Source organism: Neodiprion fabricii, chromosome 5, assembly GCF_021155785.1.
Source record: "Neodiprion fabricii isolate iyNeoFabr1 chromosome 5, iyNeoFabr1.1, whole genome shotgun sequence".
NCBI lineage: Eukaryota > Metazoa > Arthropoda > Insecta > Hymenoptera > Diprionidae > Neodiprion > Neodiprion fabricii.
The window spans coordinates 2,098,141-2,118,491 of record NC_060243.1 but is presented as its reverse complement, the minus strand read 5'-3'; the positions used below and the strand labels follow the sequence as shown (position 1 = coordinate 2,118,491).

The 20,351-nt window shown below is 37.4% G+C and overlaps 1 protein-coding gene across 1 annotated transcript; it reads right to left on the bottom strand.

Annotated features, from left to right (window-relative positions):
• Positions 1 to 123: 123 nt before the first annotated feature.
• Positions 124 to 15,952, bottom strand: LOC124183057. The gene is made up of 15 exons (XM_046571052.1): positions 15,904 to 15,952; positions 8,466 to 8,567; positions 7,688 to 7,867; positions 7,004 to 7,095; positions 6,625 to 6,738; positions 6,392 to 6,427; positions 5,043 to 5,180; positions 4,418 to 4,651; positions 3,705 to 3,833; positions 3,237 to 3,431; positions 2,446 to 2,527; positions 2,156 to 2,369; positions 1,184 to 1,402; positions 985 to 1,076; positions 124 to 907 (listed from the first exon to the last, which is right to left on the bottom strand). Exons 2-15 carry the CDS (start codon positions 8,544 to 8,546, stop codon positions 746 to 748), a joined length of 1,968 nt encoding a protein of 655 aa, XP_046427008.1. The 5' UTR covers positions 8,547 to 8,567; positions 15,904 to 15,952; the 3' UTR covers positions 124 to 745.
• Positions 15,953 to 20,351: the final 4,399 nt, after the last annotated feature.

The window sequence follows — 20,351 nt, the reverse complement described above, 5'->3', positions numbered from 1 at the left end:
TCATCATCAATCAGTGAAGTAGCGCACTGCCTTGTGACACAAAGAACGCAATAAAGTCTTAGTCAACTTTTATCTCATTCGAATATTATTCGGTGGTAATAAAATAACTTGAGATACATTGAAAAACGTATATTTCTCCCTTATAATATAGCATGTTTACGCGTTTGTTTACTGAACTTACAGTTATTTCATATTTCCAAATTATATTTTCTTGTACGTACATCCTTCCTACATTATTGATCCCAACCAGTAAAATACTTTTCCAATATTTACGTCTGAATATTAAATCTTAATTCAATATATTCAGTAATGCACCATCTATAATTAAGACTAACCAATTTACTTAATCGATACGATACATTAATTGACACACATCTTCGTTCATTTTTGTACCACTATAATGATACGTTCTAATTGGACAACGATAACACTGAGAACGTATAGCGACAGGACAGATAATTCAATATCTACTGATATGTAAATTGCACATATTTATCATTTCAACGCGTTAGCTGCATCCGTTTTTTTCTTTTAAAAATTGATATCCAACAGATACACGCCTTCTATATTTCACTTTTATATAATCGATATTCAAAGCTACATTTCTGTAAAATTAAATAGTGGTCGATTTGTTTGACGTAACCAGAGATTCACTGAATCGAAATTTCAAATACACGTTCATCTGTATACTGTAAGCCTCTGAACTCTGCTCCGTTCTGTACAGCGACGGTTCATTCTCTTGGCTCTACAACATTGAGAATGGAGTATCGTCCATTTCGTTTATAATCTGCAAAAATTCTGGCTCTATGAACGAACACAGCGTAAAAATGCTTTCCACTTGGTCGACAGGCGGAGGTAGCTCCTCTTCTTTTCCCGTAAGCCAGTAGGTGTTCATCATTCCTTTACCCTAAAATAAATGTTGAAGTAATTAGTGTGTGGTAAAGATCGATTATCACGCAGCTGTTCCAACTTCCGCACACTTACTTTAACTTCCATACTTCCTCTCAACTCTGTAATGTAGCCTCCTAAATCGTCGAGTGCATCTTTTGTGTTTTGCGATACTTGGATCTTCATCGCTGTTGAGAGTCACACGAATCGAGTAAGTCGAATTGTTTATCGTAGAGTGAAAATGAAAATTTCAAGAACAAGTTGAACGTTGAAGAATTTGAGTTTGGTAGCGAACCTTCTCCTGTCGATTCCATCCTACTCGCAGTGTTAATCGTATCCCCGAAGAGACAGTATCGTGGCATCGTTGTGCCGACAACCCCAGCGACGCAGGGACCTGTGTTCACCCCTATTCGAATTTCGAGCCTCTCTCCTTGGCGATGCGGTATAGTGTAGCATCGTATTCCAGACAAAAGATCGAGCGACATTGTCGCTATCTCACCAACGTGCTTAGACCCTGCATTGAAAATTACATACATCATTAATTTGTAAGTGGCAACGATAATTATGTGCGAACTTTCCTGCCAATAAATCGTCAGGTCCCCCCTTTTTCATCATTCACAAAAATTTTGTCTCTTCCATGTTTTCACATATAGATAATTATCAAAAGTTTCGTGGTTGTATGGTATATATTTTCAGAACTCTGATAAATATCAAAAAAAGCGTGTTAATCGAGTTTTACAATTGAGACGCGAGTGCCGTGCTTATGTGCGTGCAATTTATTTATTAACTTCTTGAGAAATTCAAACTCAGCCCTTCGCGCCAAGCGCCAACCTCACGCCGGTGGCGCCTCTTACGGCTCTAAATACATACAATTAGTAGCTCTCAACTGTTCGTTCGGTCGTGTCGCAGGCGAGTCGTGCGGGGCTAACTTCTCAGTTATTCAGTTTTCGTCGCGTTATACGGAAGCTCCGAGTAAATCTGAGGCTTCGGATAGCTTCAGTCTTCCAAATCGCCTTCTTTAAAGTGATGAAAAGTGTATATGAAAAAAGTTTCGCGTTGTACGCCGTTTGTGCCGTGTCTCGATTTCGAAATGAGCGTCACTTGTCATCGCCGACTACGCGATTGGCTCGACCAGTGTCGTGAAGTTAGCCGTCGTTACGCAGTTATCTTTCGAACCGAAGTGAAATCCTGCCGGTCCGCGTTTTCATTCCGTGTCAACCCCGCGATCGGCGTATCGAGTTTTTCTACGCAGTGTAAGAATCGGTACCGTTTCTCTGCGGCAATCCGCTGACGACCATGTACGCGTCGCCGATCGTCTCGACCTTGTAGACGTCGTATTTTTGGATCCGGGAATCGAAGAGCCTGTAGAGAGTGTTGAGCATGTTGACGATCTCCATCGGCGTGCTGTTGGAGCTGAGGTCGGTGAAGCCGACGATGTCGCTGAAGTATATCGTCACGGATTCAAAGTCCTCCGCCGGCACCTGGGGAAAAAAAAAGAAAACGGGAGACGGAAGGTGAGTTTGACGATTGTTTTTTCTTCCACATTTTTCGGCTTACCTGCTTCTGTTGTTTGAGCTGTTTGACGACGGTCGGCGGCAGCATTTGAAAGAGCAAACGATCGCTCTTTCCCTTTTCCCTTCTGCGAGTAAATCATCCATTGTACGAGTATGTATGTACATGCATACGTACGAGGATGACCTTTAAAAAGGTCGTTATTCAATTTTGACCGACTCGCCCCCCAAACCGGCTCCAGATAATTAAAAAATTATTCCCTAATTTTTTCAGTTTTTTTTATCTCGACTCTAACCCGTACTCCAAAGAGGGTGGATTCCATTCGACCCTTTCAAGGGCACAGAAAATTTATCAAACAGATTTAGATGAAATTTGGTATAGGAAGGTTTTCCTTGGATCGCTGATTACGAATCTGAACTCAAAATTTGTAAATTCAAAATGGCGGATCCAATATGGTGAGGCAAAATTCAAAAAGTGATTATATTTCAATAAAACTCGTTAATCGGAGGCTTTCGATGTCGGTGATTACAAATCGACTGTGGGGTTTTGGTTCATCATATTGGATCCAACACTCTTAGTTTTCAAATTTTGAGTTCAGTTTCGTAATCAGCATTCCAAAAAACACCCGCACCAAGTTTTATCTCAATCCGTTAGGTGGATTTGATGTGCCCCTGAAAGGGTTGAATAGAAAGAATTACGAAATTATTTTTTAATTATGTGGAGCCGGTCGAAATTTTAAAATTACCTTTTTAAAGACCACCCTAGTACATACGTACTAGGTATGTACGTGCAGCGTATTTAATTGTCGTTTGAAAATCGAACGGTTTAACCGTTACCTCAGTTCCTGAGTCCTCGAGACGAGGGATCCCGCAAAGTATTGAATCGTTAGAGCCGCGTTTCCGATGAGCAGGATTATCACTGGTGAGATAATCAGGACCAGCGCTAGGATCGCGATGACTACACCCTGCTGGTTAGACGCAGACCTCATTTCTTTGAAAAGGTGCTGCCTACGAGCAAAAATAGACCCAGTGCTGAAAACAGTACAATAGATTTTTCCATTCTTATTTCAACTCTCCCCCTCTCTCTCTCTCTCTCTTTCTGTCTCAAAATTCTCACACCTTGGCTACAGCCCATCTTTTATACATCTATGCCTATCATTCTCATTACGGTGTAACGATAATTTCTTCTCGAAATTCGCCTCCGTCATCTTCTATTTGGTTTTCTTTACTCGTTCGTTTGTCTGTTCTACTCAGTTATTCATAATTGTATCGGGTTTTCTAGTGAGATTTCAGACGTTTACGTACCGAATCAGGTGTTGCAATTCGGTTCCGTAACTCCGGAGAACTTCCACGTATTCGTTCATTTCGATGTAGTAGGAGTTCAGTAACATCATGTTACTCGCGCTTTTCACATTTGACGAAATTTCCTCGCGTCTGAAAGTTTGAAGATGCGGATATTTGATTTTCAAAGGAAAAATTAAAAAATTAACTCTGATATCCTTTTTTCGATTATCCTTTGAAGGAATTCGACATCCGGTATGCGGTACGAGTTGAAAATTCGAACGCCTGGCGGCAGGCAACCCATCGTACGTTTGCGATTTTGACGACGAGTTGCCTGCGACAAGGCGCCAAGTGATCTATACAAATTTTACGAATCGTAAATGTTTAAAATACAATTATCGACGTTGTAATTTCTTCTTTTGAACAGACATTTTCAAAATAGAATATCAGGATTCTTCAAGTAAATTTCCCTGTGTATTTCCCATTTCCAGGAATACTGTGTAAATTATATTTTTATAAAAGTAAACAATGCACTGATTAATTCGTCAATAATATAAGGTGCGTTATTGAAATTATGGCAAATAAAAAAAAAAAAAAAAAAAACAATCACCACTCTTTTTACCGTTAATTGAAAAGCAATATTTCGTAAAAGTAGAGAAAAAAAAAAAAAAAAAAAGAGAATGAAACGATGCCGGATTTATTGAAACCAGAAAAATCGTGCGAAGTAAACAACTCACCGACGATCAACCTCCCGTTTAATACCGCCAGCTTCGTCGTCTGCGAGAGGCAAAAGCCCCGGGGCAAAATGGTGAATCGCCTCGAAATACTCGCGAGCCAGAGTATCGTGTTCGACGTACGAAGTTAATCCTTGATTGCTGAGCTGTCCCTCGGTGTACTTTTGCAATCCGAATATCACGGATATCGTCACGTGTTCCACGCTTCTCATTACGTACTTGTACGCTATCAGCAATCTGCGAAAATGCAAAAGAAAATTCTCATGGATATTGGCTGAATTTTCATCACGTTATAGTACATATCCTCCCGATCAATAGTTCTCACGGACACAAATACCAAAAATCAGCAGTTTTCGAGATACAGGCTTCGGAAGAAAGGTGAGAACACATTTTTTGATATCTATGGATTTCGTGATTTTCATGGATTGTAAAGCTTCGAGGGGACTTTAAATCAAACGATTCGATCGAACGAATTTCCGTAAGGATTCTGCTGGCTCCTTTGAAATTTTTTTCAAACACCGGAATTAGCAAAACGACAAATCTCTATCTTCCAATTCCTGTCTCTATTTCTCTGCCGGTTTGATAAATTGGAATTAAAGATAGTCTTCCTTCATCCGCGTCACCGTACCTCCACACATTTCCCGTCGCCGTGCTTCCTATGCGTTCTGAGATTCGCTCCAGCATTTGGTGATTCGCTCTTACGTACCATCTCGTCATGCCTTCAACGGCCGCCCCGTTGTCACATTCCTGCGTCAGGTTTCCGCACCTGGAGAAAAGCGATTAAAAAAAAAAAAAAAAAATGCGGACGTTACTCGTAAATCGCTTGATTTTCAATGTTTTTCATTTTCATTCTCAAGGAATAAAGGATGTATGATATAGTAAAGGATGGAACGGAAAAAGGAAATTATTTCGTAATTAATTTTGCACCGATTAGCGATTATGCGAATAAATATTGATCTGTGCGAAAGTCGCGCGCACGGATTATTTGCTGTGTTTCGTACGACGATATCGGAATTCAATGACGGTATCATGGCCGCGGCAAAAGAAAATATTACCATGCAAATTTGGTCCTGTTTACACGATTGCAAATTTCTCGATATCCAATTGCGTTAGGTATGTTACGCTATGCGGTGCATCCGTATCAAATTATTGACGTGAACTTTTTTTTATATCCTTAAAAGAACATGATATCACTCGCTGGCTGTTACACGCTGCGACGTTATATGGAAACTAGAAAGTCTGTTTCAGGATCAGACTTCCATCTTTCGTAGCAACTTGACGAACACTCGTGATTACTAAGCGATACGTTCGTAAAGAGGAAACGAAAAAACAAGCGGTTTTACGACTAGGTTCCACGTTCATAGAGAGAGAGAGAGAGAGAGAGTGTGTTTCATGAAAATATGACGATTTTTTGTTATTTTTAACCATTCTAACGGATCCAGCGTTACAAATTTTGGAAGTCTGATCTTGGATTCGTTATCGATGATTCAAAAAATCTCCGCCTGCCAATTTCTACCGAAATCGGAATATTTTTAGATTTTTTTCCGCCGCATTGAATCGTCATTTTGGATTTCGCAATCCGACTTCAGATTCGCGATCATCCGCCCAACAAACCGACGAGTATCAATTTTCATCAAAATCCAAATGTCTTTAGTTTTTTTTCTTCAGTTTATCGAATACGCTAAATTTAAATTTCGCAAGTCTGACCTCAGTTTCGCGATTAGCGATTCAAAAAGCCTCACAAAACCAATTTTCGTAAAAGTTTTCAATCGATTCTCAAAAATTGGTGAAATTTTTTACGCAGTCACACGTGGAACTTGCAAAGTATCTCAAGTTTCTTTCTACAATTATCCGCCTTCACAGTTATTGCAAAATGCGTTAGGTCTCGATTATTCGTTATTATTATTTCATCATTAATCCCCTGTTGTCCAGATTTACAATTACAACGAAAACAATTCTTATACCAATCGGACTTACACTGTTCTTGTAATTAAAACGTCACGTCGCACTTTGCTGAAACAGATAAATCTGTACTTCGTTAAATTGTTGTTGAAAATAGCAAACAGAGTGGGCAGAAAAAAAAGAACAATAAAAAAAATAAATAAATAATAATGACAAGTCTAAATAACCGTTTAAAACTTTCGTATAAAATTCAATAAAAACGAAACAAAACGTTGTACGTATATTTGAGGTTAAAGTTATAGAGCCACCTGAAATTCGTCAAGTGAAAACGGATGCCGGACGACGAATCTTCGTTCCAAGAAGTCCAATTTGCATCCCTCAGCAGCTCGTCCGTATTTGCGTAAGCGTTGTTCAGTGCCGTTCTGCGAATGTTAAAATTTGTGAATAATATGCAATATTTTCTTAAAACTTCATATATATATGAAGTTTTAAAAAAATATTATTGATATTTATTGTACGAGTTAAAAAAATATCCAACATTATACAACGTTTCGTATTATTTTGTTCTCAAAATTGATTGGTAAAATTTATGATTATTTTTGTTAAATAAATTAATACACGTACGCGTATATCCGGTTTATACGATATATGTAATAAAAAAGAAAAAAAAAAGAAAAGAAAACTCACCTGTTCTCACCGGTGAATATATAAATAGCACTTTGCGTTCGTTCCTGTTGAAACGCGGTTAACAAACGTCCGATTTCAACTGTAATACCGATCTGCAAGAGAAACGGGAAGAAAATGATCTGTTCAACGATCGTTACGTGATTGTTAAAAATGTTATTGGTTTTTTTTTTTCTTCACTTTGTCCAAGATTACGGATTATACATTTCCCCGCGAGGCAATCGCATTAATTGCATTATTCGAATGACGTAACAAACGGAAGCTGCAGCGTTTTTTTTTTTTTTTTTATCTTCTTTTCGTTTTTTTTTTTTTCATCACTACCCTGCATAATTAATCGTAATGACGGAAATTGATAAAAGCGAATATAACGAGTTAATGACAGCGTCGTCGATGTCGGAGGTGAGGAGGAGCAGGTGGAAGAGGAGGGGGGACAACAGAAAGATTTGGATTAATTAGCGGAATGATTATGGGATCGGAAATTCATTCTTTCTGTGAATTTTGACGTGGAGTAACGACTGATTGGTTGGGTGTTTTTTTTGTTTTTTTTTTTTCGTTTTTCTTTCTGCGCCCAGTTACGCAAAATCATTCGTTCGAGGCTCGTGCGGAAAATTTAATTTAAACAATCGTATTGTTATGCCTATATACGTATGTAAGAGTTATACTTAATCTTTTGTAAAATCGCTTCACCTGTTGTTCGACGTTTTCCGCTCTGTGAAGAACTTTTACTGCCGTCGCCATGCTGTGACAACTTTGGGCTATAAGCGCGGCTATCGGTATAAATGGCAGTAAAATCATCTGGATCAAGTATACTCGTTGACCGTCTTTTGATCCAGGGTTTATACGGAAACATCCGGTCTTTGGTTTTACCTTAAAATTAACAAGGTTCAAGTTGGTAAAACGTTTGTCGGTAACGGATTGTTGGTGAAAAAAAAAAAAAAAAAAAAAAATCATCGTTTGTAAAGAAATTTACAATCAGTTTTTAAGGAACTGAGATTTTGATGTATTAAACGAGTTTTGATTTTATTACGGTTTAATAAACGAAAGTTTCGGACAGTTGAAGAATCGCGAAATAACGGCGTTTTTTTTTTTTTTTTCGTAATTCCATCCAATATTCAAACAGTTTTTTTTAACGATACCTGTTTTACTCAATTTTTCTAGTTACTGTAACAAATGAAATTTTTTATTCAAATATCTGAAATCTGGATGACAATTTATGTGGCGGTGAGATAACTGCGTGGCAGCAGTATCAGGGCTAACAATATTGTAGAACAAAAGTATAACGACAACGAAAATAAAAGAATGGAAATAAAATAGATCGAGATGAAGAAATGAGAGAGAGAGAGAGAGAGAGAGAGAGAGAGAGAAGATCTGACTGCGAATATTGAATACATGAATTTTCAAACGCCATCTGTTGTTTTACTTGTAACGTAATTAACCGAGTGTATAATTAAAATTATTCACTTACCTGACTGCTTTTTAGCTCAGTGTTTTCGTTTCCTGTTCCGCTGGAAGGCCTCCGCGATTTCGGTGATTCTTCGACGGTCATTTTGTTTCTTCTCCCTTGTCACTGGATATTGATAACAATCATTTTTTTCATACTAGATTTATTAGACCTGTCTTTAATGACGGTGAAATCGAGTTTCGATGCTCGTACTCTTCAAATTGGTTCGAAATGATTTTAAAAACAAAACATTTTGCACATCTTTTTTTCAACCCCCTCCATTCTTGTCGCACTAAAAATTGGTTGGCGGCGTCAAAAATAGAGATAGACAAATTTTCCAAGTGGCGTTTTAAACGGTACAAATTCATATTCGTTCATTTTTTTTTCCTAATCTTACCATTTCGCACTTTTGATTAAAAACTTGGAAAAATCAATGAATTTTGCTATGAGAAAAAGTAAGACTTTCTAGGGGTGGATAATTATGCAACATTTTTTAAAAATTATCTTCAACCAATTTCAGGGTTGTGACGATCGAAATTTAATTTCACTCTTCTTAAGGACAGGTATAATATTTATATACATACATACATACATATATATATATATATGTATATATATCGATACGCGAAAATGAAAGACACGTAGTTCTCAGTTAAAATTAATAATCGTATAACGCAAATTGCACCAAGTTTACTTGATTACCTTTCCTCTTGTTATTATTTCTTTTACACCTGATATTTTTACACATACGGTCCGATAAACGAGATGTATTTTTTTTTATCATGTTTTTTACTACGATTTCTTTTAATTTTTGCTCTATTATACCTGTACCTGTGTTTTATCGAACGAAAAAACTTGTGCCAAGAAATTCCGAATTTCTATGTGGTTTTTACGTTTTGCATACCTACAGTTTATATATATATATATATATATATAAACGCCGTAAACGATAATATTGGGAAATATTGTACTTGCATAAAAACGTAAATAAATAAATAACAATACGCAAAATAAGCGCATGAAAATTATATCTTACAGATTCGTAAGTAAATAAAGACAGGTCTAAACAGCGGCGATTCGTAATTTTTTATTTTATCGGGAAATATGCAATTTTGACGGTCAATTTTCGCGCATCAATTGATCTCGAAGTAATTTCATTCGTACAGTTTATAATTTGTATACAACAACAACAACAACAATAACAAAAACACCACCAACAACAACAACAACAAAAAAAAAAAACGATCGATCCGCGCATATTCGATATTCACCTACAAACACGCGAGAATAATATCGCAATTTAATTACCGTACCGAAAAAAAAACTTTTCACGTTAACAAACACGTATCAGTAATTATTAACAGTATTATCGTTTTTCACGTCGATCGTTCTTCCTCTTGTTCATATTTATCTTCGTACACGCGCGAATACGCACATATGCACATGTGTATACGTATGCGTGCTTAAACATTTAATTATTATATTATATTTTAATGTGATTATAGGATGCCGCCGACGCTGCCATGCCGCTTCGAACATTCGATACGTAATATTATCCTACCTTCTCCGATTTTGAAATGATGTCGCGTAAGCTTGCTAATTGGGTCTAAGGCTATAATTGAATCTCGCTTTTATAACTTATCGCCAAATAAGCGAACGCCTGATTAATTCCAACCTATGCATACCTTTACAATCCCCGATACGCGTGTATCGTGTTACGTACAGTTAGTTGTAACGCCGGAGTCGGTCACAGCTTTAGAGACCCCTGTTAGCAAGTTTGCACGACACATTTTCAATATCCGAGAAGGTGTACGGATAACGTTAAAATACCGAACGCAAGCGGCGGCAGCTCATCCTTACTTCCGATAATCGTCGGATTCCCTTTCGATATTCACATAAACTATATCACCATATACGCATGCGTATATACATGTATATATATATATATATTTTTTTTTTTCACCGTATCGATATTATTGTTGTTGTTGCTGTTGTTGTTATCATTATCATACAACGCAAATCACGCAGCTCGGCGCTTGACGAGAGAAAACGGATTTCTTTTTTTTTTTTTTTTTTTTTTTTTTTTATTTTACGTTTTCCAATTTTACGAAGATTGAGGATGGAAAATTGTTTTTTTTTTTCTAAATCGTTTCATTTTATTACTATCAACTTATAAAACCACAAAAAAAAAATAACAAAAACGATCGCGTCAATCACTGAGAGAAATTTCATTTGTTACGGTGACTGGAAAAATTCGGTAAAACGGGATAATCGTTGAAGAAAACTGTTTGAATATCGGATGGAAGGACCGAAGCGGTGACCGGAAGTAAAAATTTCTCGCGGTGATTTGTCGTTGTTGTTTGTTTGTTCGTTTGTTTGTTTTTTTTTTTGTCAGTTTCGTTTTTCGTCGTATTTTTTTTTTTTTTTTTTCTCTCTCATTCGAACGAAGAGTCGTCGCTGTATTATTTCTCTTTCCTTCCTTCTAATTACCTTTCGAAAACACGCTCCGTATCGATATTTTTTTGTTTTTGTTTTTTTCTACTCTTATTCGTTTTACTTTTTTCGCAATCACGTTTTTTGCGAACAACGCGCGCGTTATCGTTTCGCACTCGTGAAGTTTATCGCGGTAAGGTTTGAAAGACGGCGTGAAAAAGAAGAGGTTGAAATTTTACAACACGTCGATGTCGGACGAGTGGGAGAAAAATTTTTTGCAAAAGCTTGGATAGTTTTTCAAATACCGTCGAATACGCGTCCGTCGTTTACGGAGTCAGAGATTGTGACAAAGTCCTTACGAACAATGGTATAATTGCCGGGGGAGGGGGGGGGGGGGGGGGGGGGGGGAGAGGAAATTGTTGCATCAGGGCGCTCGCGCAAAACCTTATCCTATCATCCCTCGGGAATCCCCGCCTCACGTAACCCTCTCCTCACAAGGTTACGGAGGTATGCCTCTCTCCCCCCCCCCCCCCTCTCTCTCTCTCTCTCTCTCTCTCTCTCTCTCTTCATCTACCTATCGCGATTAAATTATGTCACGTTCATACGTACACCTATAACGTAATCTTTTATGTGCATCGCCTTCTTTTCAATACATACTTGTCGGGGAAAAAAAAAAAAAAAAAAAAAAACAAAAAAAATAAAAAACCAAAAAAAGGAACAAAACTGCTCGATCAATTTATGTTCCCTAACGGGTTGATGTTGTTATTATATATATATATATATATATATTTTTTTTTTCTCCTTCATTCGAAGGTCAAATTTTTTCTCTACACGTTATTACAGTACAAATACAATTAGGAAATAAAAATTGAAAATTAATCGTTATCTTAATTTTCAATCTAACAAAAAAAAAAAAAAAAAAACCCCGAAGAGAAATATTGTTTGTAAATATAGTTCGTAAATATAGTTTAATATATATATATATATACATATAATTTACAGTTTAACGAAGGGAAATTACCTCTCTGTATCAATGTAAACTTTTATACGCGCAGCGGTAATTTGAATGTCCTGAAATTGGTATCGTGTCGAATTTAATAGGACAAGCGTCCTCGAGGTTTTCCTCCTTCGTATATTCTTACACACGACCGTGATGCGTTATTTTCTACTTTTTTTTTTTTTTTTTTTTTTTCCATTCGTACATTTACCGCGGTGATTTCATGTTTGACGTTTTTTTTTTTTTTTTTGTTTTGTTTCTGGTTTCTTTTTGCATAATTAACCGATACCTGATTTTCCGTATCGATCCGCGATCCTCTCGACAGACGGATAATTGTATGAGATTGTCGCTTTTAAATAAATTCCGACCTCGGATAATGAGAGAAATTTTTAGTTCCTTAACTGTTATCATTTTTTTTTTTTTTTTTAACAAAATCGAGAAATATAGTTCTAGGTATAAAATGAAAATTAATTTTCTAGCCGTTAGTATTCTTTCTCGTTACGTTTTTTTTTTTTTCAACGACACCCGTTTTAATCAATTTTTCTAGTCACTGTAAGAAATGAAATTATTCTCAGTGTAGTAAAGCTTGTTTTTCCAAAAGTTGGACCTTACTCGGGTAGTAAATTGAGGGGCGAAGTTGTGGCGTCGCGACGTCTGCAGTCGTCCCGTTCTAAATCCACCTTTTAAAATTGTTTACGTCCAAAGGACCAGTTCGCTGCTGTCTACAATACTTTTTATACATAGGTATAGTTACAAAAAAAACACACACCCACATATATATGTATATATATATACTAACAGGATTCGTAAGTACTTTTGTTTTTCAAACTAAACGAAGAATCGATTCTTATACGCGTAGTTTAGGAATACATACGTATAAAGATTTCTCCCGTCTTGGGTTGTTTCTTATTTTGGTCGTGTCGTCGTTTCTCCGCGTTTATCCACCCCTCAAAAGTGGTATGTAGACAAAGTAGACAAACAACAAAAACATATGTAGAGAGAAAAAAAAAAAAAAAAAAAAACATCTGGCTAAATCCCCAAAGACGCCCCCGCAAAGCAGTCGAATTTTCGTATGGAAAGATGTATGCGTTCGAAATTTTTTTTCTCAAGAAAGATTGTTTGTCACGTTGTAAACTTTGTATCGTAAAAAAAAAAAAAAACTGGAAACAATCTTTGCCCGGCAAAAAATATGCTTCGTATAACGTTACGTAAATCTAACCATTCAATTTCCATCTCTTTCCTCGTTTTTCGCTAATAACATGATGAGTGTTGGATTTTTTTTTTTTTTTTTGTCATACAAATTGTTGAAAAAGAAATTTTTTACTGCGGCACAAAAGAGGAAATATTTTTTATGGTACACGGTTTTGAAATAATTTCAGTATTAGATTTCTTTAAAAAAAAAAAAAAAAAAAAAATGTCAAACGCACGCATTTTTCCGTAACGTAAAATAAGTAAACATCGAGTTGGGACGTTAATATCGGGTTAAAAGGTTTTTTTTTGTTTTTTTTTTTTTGTTTCTTATCTTCAAATTCAGAAACAAATGAGGGGGGTTGCACGATTGAAATTCGAACATTGGGCAAATGATAACCACCCCGATATGGGTACATACATACATACACATATATATATATTCATATGTATATATACACATATATATGCATACGCATAGGCGTAGGGACAAATGTTTTTTTTTTTTTTTTTATCATCCGTTCAACGCTCACCTATAAAATAACCGACGTGCGTAAGAATACGTGTTGTATAACTTGGATTACAAAAAAAGGATGCGAGGGATGAAAGGCAACGTAACACGATAACCCTCCCCCCCCCCCCCCCCCCCCCAACCACCCCTCCGCGAAGAAGCTTTACTTAACGAGGAGGAGAAAAGGCAGCGGGGCAGCGGGGAAGGTATATACGAGTACATGTACACGTATGTATACATATGTTTATACATCGTGTGTATTTTATACACAAGGTGTACATCCTGTAAGGATATATAAATTGGGATACGCAAGAGCGCCTAGCCGGGGGATGAAAATGAGATCGAACTTGACCGACTTCGCTGTGATCGTCCTCGATTCTCCCGTTATTGTTGTTGTTATTGTTATTTTTATTTTTTTATTATTGTTGTTACAGGAACTTGACGACACGTATAACGAGTATTGCGAAACTATATCGTTACAACAACAACAACAATAATAATAATAATAACAATAATAATAATAATAATAATTATTATTGTTTAGTACGACGGCAGCAGCGTGAGGACGATTTAGTTTGATTATCGTAAAAATCCATGTAACCGCGGTTGTTTGTTCAACCAGTTATTTTTTATTTCTGTTTTTTTTGCACGCGTTGTTTTACTTTTTTCATCTTTTACGTTCCGATGTGTTTTCTCGTGCGGATGCATTCACCGGATTTAGATTAATTTTGAATATTCATCGGTGCGATGGATTGGACGGAGAAATATTTCATTTGTTAACAGTGACTGGAAAAATTGAGCGAAACGGGTATCGTTAAAAAAAACACGTGTTTGAATATTGTTGGAATTAGGAAAAACGAGATGAGCTTAACAATTTTGCGTTATCGTCGATCCTTTTTTTGGTCGTTGCAACGGAAAATCAGTTCGTGAGGTTTATTCCACTTTTTAAAGTTGAACAAGGCTTTAACGTCAATTTATTCTTGCACGAGCGTGTTAAATTTTCGCAACGGTTGCAAGAAAAATGGCAACGGCGATAGTAACGAGAAAGAATAGCAACGGATAATAGAGCTTCCGGTAACAGTTGGAAAACTGATTTTCATTCTCTGTCTGGAAGTATATTTTGTCGATTGTGGTAAAAAATGAAAACAGTTAAGGAACGAGAGATAACCCGAACTAAAAATTTCTCTCGCAAGTGTATTGTACGGACGTATTATATTACGCAGCTTTAAATACTGCGTTTCAATTCCAGTGACGGAGAGGGGGGAGGATTGCAATTGTGTAAAAACACGAGATTATCGGAGCATTATTACGTTTGAATTTTTTAATTGAAATTTTATCCGCGTATATTCGTTAGATTAATAATAACGATTGCGTAAACAATATGTTATACCTCAAGTTTACGTTTCTTGTATTTTTAACGGATACAAGTCTCGTGAATCGTAAAGATTTTCACGAGTTGTTTCAAGGCGATTATTTTACGGTAAACCTGATCCTCTCTCTTGTTGAAATAATTAGAAATCATCGTTACATTAATGTATCATAACGGTTCGACGATTTGTGTAGAATAATGTTCTTCATTATTTCCGTTTATATTCATTCTTGATTTTCGTACCTGTTGAAAATTCGTTAAAAAATTATGAAAGGGAAAAGCAAAAAATCGCGAGTGTATCTTGGAACCAGGGAAGCGATGAAAAAAGAAAGAAAAAATAAATAAATAATCAGCAATCAAATCGGAGATGCGGTATGACGTGTTGTGATAGATTTTTGACAAGTGTGAAAATAGAAAAACGATCGAAAAAAAAAAAAAAAATTAGAAAAAAGTCCCACCTTGAGTCTCGCGTGAAAACGTTTAATTTCGAGAAACAAATAATTTTGTTCATTTTTTTTTTTTTCTCGTTCTCTCGTTGCGTAAAAGTCAATTTGGACGGTTTCGAGAGGGGTTTAAAAAATCACGAGTGATTGATGATGAATTTGAAAAAAATGTCAAAAGCTTTTCAGGGGTCTTGTTAATGCAAAAAAAAAAAAAAAAAAAACAAAAAAATCGTCGGCGAACGGAAATGAAAAATTTCATTCGGGTAAACCGTTTACCGAGTCGGCGTGAAAAGCCACGTACTTGATGTACGCCTAACTTATTTGTCACGACTCGTTGTTGACCGAATAAATTTCATCCTATCGTTAGAAAAATAATACAAATTCCGTGCATGATATGACTAATCCAGCTGTACTCGCGAGTCAAAGAGTCGGAGAAATAAGCAGCCGCCGCTGATTCTTCCCGAGTATAAACAGTTATAGTGTTTAATGTACGGTAATTGCCAATTGAGAAATACGCTTACCATTTGTTTCAATTCCTCCGTCTTCGTTCAGTTGATCATTGCTTGGATACGCGTTCCTTTCTCATCTTATTTTTACACGTTGCCTTTGTTTTTTTTTTTTTTTGTTTTTTAATTGAGAAACCAAAAAAAAAAAGAGAAAAAGAATAATATACGTATATTATAATTATTTATTTACGCAAAGTTTGTATTTGTTACCGATGAGGGTTTTTTTTTTCTGTTCTTTTTACGAATTTACGGTTATTTCACTACGCGACACAAATTATTATTACATATTTCATTCGATTTTGCATTAAACTGTATGCGTGACTAATAATTCTATTAATACCGGGATTTTTTATTTCACACATGTAACTGCATGTATTGTTATCTATTCCGTATTTGACGTATAATACGTACGTGTATTTGATTGTAAATCAACGTCTGTATACTTCATGTATATATGGCACATGTATGTATGTAATAATATTAGAAAATTGTTACATTATGTTATAGTACGCGATGCGTGTTGACCGCGCGGTAAAGTAAAGATTGTAGATATAGTAATTATATGCTATATACCGTGTGGTGAGACGTTGTTGTTGAGTGACTTGAACGATACAAAATGGCTGAAAGTCGACGCGTCTAATAAGAAATTCAGTGCCGACAATATCAGTATAAATACCGCTGGTTTCGCTAATTGCGTGACGTTTGTTTTCTTTTTTTTAAAGCTTTTTTCAAGATTTATTTTTCTAAGCGTAAACTTAACAGATGCGGTATAATAATATCGGTAATAATATAAATAATGATATAAATAATAGTAATAATAATAATAACAACAACAATAGTTTCGCAATAGTAGTAACAACGTTAATAATAATAATAATAATAATAATAATAATAATTACTATCAAAGTGCGACGATGAGATAAAACAATTGAAATACGTATATCCGTGTATATATTTAATTTTTTTTATCACTCGGTGGTTAGGTAAGTTAAAAATAATCTTTCAATCAGCGAGATTGGTGAAATTTAAAAAAATTGTATATGTTGTATGTTACACGTATGTAATTGCGACGATGATAATAATAACAACAATCTAAAATACATCCTTATCGCATAATACGTATGTATATATATATATATATATATATATATATATATATATTCAATTTACGAATGACTAGTATTTTACGCGCACAAATTGATCTTGTACCAATAATATTGTACATTTAATATTAAATATTTATAATATATGTATAACAGTGATTTGAAGTTTTTTTTTTTTTTATTTTGTCGCAGTATACGCACTACTACCTTAGAAACTTATTTGTTTATTTTTAATTATACGATGGTGGGGATATTTTCGAAACGATTTCAACGACGCAAGAAAAAAAAAACAAGAACGGTAAAAAAACATTGCGATACATTATCGATAAAAATTTGCAATAATTCGTTTATACAGCTGTTGAGATATTTAGAATGTCTTAAAGTGATCTAACAAGTTTATATTTATAATATCATGTAAATGACTCAGAGACGACAGATATTACAGAATAGAAAGAGTTGCGGCATGGGAAAAATTCTTTACGATCCAATGTGACGGGTTTTAATGAAGAAAATTTAATTTATTATTCCACAATATTTTCTTCGTAGAGAATTGTATTAATTGTATACCATGAATGTCTCACCCTGCCATACGCTGATAATAATTATAAAATTTAAATGAAATTATAAATAATTTTTTGTTGTCGTCGGTGGTATTTCAAACTATGTAGATAACGTAATTAATCCACTCTTTGACTAATTATTCCTCATTATTGGACTCTTCGATTAATTTCCTTCGAGCTTTCGATCACGCCGGCAATTGGTTAGTGAAGTTGGCACCTTGGAGTCGATTAAAATTAAAAATTATTGTTGCAACCTTTTTTAACTTGTAAAAGATACGTTGGAAGGGGGGGGGGGGGTGGGGGTACAGTTTGGACGGTTTAAAATCATACCTATTTTTAGGAGTTTTTATTTTTCAGAAGATGACAACACTCGGAACAATTTCAGTTCGAGGGCTTTACTGTTTATAGTTCTAAGAATATTTTAGAATTTGTTTCATTGAAATTAACAACAAAATGGCGGAATGGCGCATATAATTATCGAAAGATCACGTTTTCAATCCGGTGGCGCAAATTCCTCGGTCAATTTTCGTCCGATCGACTTGAAATATTTACACAATCTTTAAAACTTGTTTATCGATTAAAACTTAAATTGCTTCAAGTGTTTTCATTTTCTTAAAAAGAAACAAAGAACTCCCACAAACAGGCATGATTTTAGACCGTTCAAGCTGTATCACCTCCCACCCTTAAGCGAATACCCAAAAAAAATTAAAGTCAAAATATTAAATTGCTTCGTTACTGCATGCAATTTTCAATTGGGATCTTCAACGACCCCGAGGTGCCACCTGAAGGTTAACGCGACGGAGGCGTTGATCTTATATCGAGGTCGATTCCTCCTCGGTATCTGTGCCGTCGCTGCAGTCGAGTCCGTACAATCTGCAAATTTCTGTTTCTATCCAGCCGGATTTGAATGCCGACGCGTCGATCCGCACCTTACGAGTATCGTTCCGTCCCTTGTCCGCTTTCCGTTTGACTACCGTATCCTCAAATGTTGGTTGAAAGTTGACGCACTCCGCCGTTAACTTCTCCGAGTCGACCGAGTCCACCGAGTCTTGATTCGAGGTTTGCCAGGCCTTAATTTTGCTCGTTCGACTCTGTCTTCTTGGCATCTCTGGTGTCGACTCATTGTCAGTTTCCGGTTCTCGGAGGTACTTTCTCATCCACTTTGGAGTCTCGCATCCGTAAATCGTTGGTTTGCTCATGCTCTTCGGGCTTGTCAGTATCATCGGTACCTCGCTCTCTATCACGGTTGTTATCACCTGTTCATTCCTGTCGAAGTTACTCTCGAGAAACTTCTTCCTCGGTACAATCGACATGATTGCCTTCTCTTTTACTTTCCCACTGCAAGCCGAGTCTTCGGTCGTTGTCTCGTAGGTGTAGGAATAGTGCCGCTGAACGTTGTTATTCGATGGTGGTGGTGGTGGTGGTTCGTGGTCCTTGGATATCTGGTCATTCGCCTCGACCGAATCCCTGTACGTTTCCGTCTTTAGCTTGTTACTGTCCACGGTGCATATCATTCGCTGTAGACCGTTTCTGACCCTTTTCGTTGACTTTTTTATCGACGGAATCAGACAATGTCGGGGGTTTTCAGTCAGGCTGTGCCTCTGCTTGGCAGGAGGATCCAACAAGCGGCGTAAACTCGACGTGCTTATGTCCGGGACCGACATTCGCTGGTTAGAATTGTTCGCCGTCGGTGCAGGTAACGACGAGATTATCGGCAGTTGGGGGTCGAAGACTCCCTCGACCCTGGGCAGCAACGGTGTCGTGCTGGTTATAAGAACGGACTCGAGACCATCGGCCGCGTTCTTTCCCTCGGCGATTTGGTGCTGATCCATCTTGGCCGTAAGGTTCTCGGATATCGGCGAACTCGCTATCGGCAAAAGCCTCGAACGCCGTCTCGGCTCGTTAAGAGAACTGTCCAGGCTGTATCTCTGCTTCGGGGTACCGGCCATCAGCTTCAAGTCGTTCGACGTTTCCAGTTCCGGTATCGAGAATCTGTCCCTGTTGAACTTGGACAGGTCGATAGAGGGCTGCGATTCCCTGAGTAGCCGCGATCTTGGCGTTCCGAAGTCCATTTGGTACAGCCTGTCTCTCTGACTGGCGACCTTCGGCGGTGGGAAGAACCGCTTGTGCTTTATCGGCGAGTTCAGTATCGTCTGAAGGTCTCGTCCCGAGCTCAGACACGGCTGCGACAGTCTCTGATGGCCTCGACCCGGGTAGTAATCCCCGGGGACCAGCGTTGGCTGTGAAAGTCGTTCCCTTTTGTGAGGAGGATCGCGGCGTAGGACGTGAGTCGCGTCGTGGGATCCTCGACGCAGTTCAAATTCCCGGTCCTGAAGACCGGCCGAGTTAACGTTCGGCGCTGACAGTCTCTCCTCGTCTATTCTAAGGTTCATGTAATTCTCACCCGACGCTCTAAGGCTCGGATACGAGAGACGACCCCGGCTTATCGTACCGACGAAATTTATCCCCGACAAACTCGAGTTCAGTGTAGGCTGTGACATCCTTGTTCTTCTGTCCGGTGACGCCGAGGATGCCCTTTGAACCTCGTTGTAGCAGACCGATAACGTCGGCAAATTTGGTTGCGAATATCGGCTACGTTGGCCTGGTGGTGTGAATACCGAACTCGGCGCTGTTGAACGCGTCGCGTCGCTCGGCATCGAGTCCTGCGATTCTATGCTCGATTGGGATTGAGGGTAACGGACGGGACCTATGTGCAGATTCGGCTGCGACAGTCGCGTCCTTTTCGTTCCCGGACATTTCAAGTGGTCTATCAGGTTTGGCTGGGAGAGACGTATGCATG

Coding starts and splice junctions, on each gene's coding strand:
- LOC124183057 (XM_046571052.1), bottom strand. CDS start 8,546: ATGACCGTCGAAGAATCACCGAAATCGCGGAGGCCTTCCAGCGGAACA. Junction 3,432..3,704: donor GAATTGCAACACCTGATTCG/GTACGTAAACGT, acceptor TACTGTTTTCAG/CACTGGGTCTATTTTTGCTC. Junction 1,403..2,155: donor CGGATTGCCGCAGAGAAACG/GTACCGATTCTT, acceptor TTTTCAATGCAG/GGTCTAAGCACGTTGGTGAG.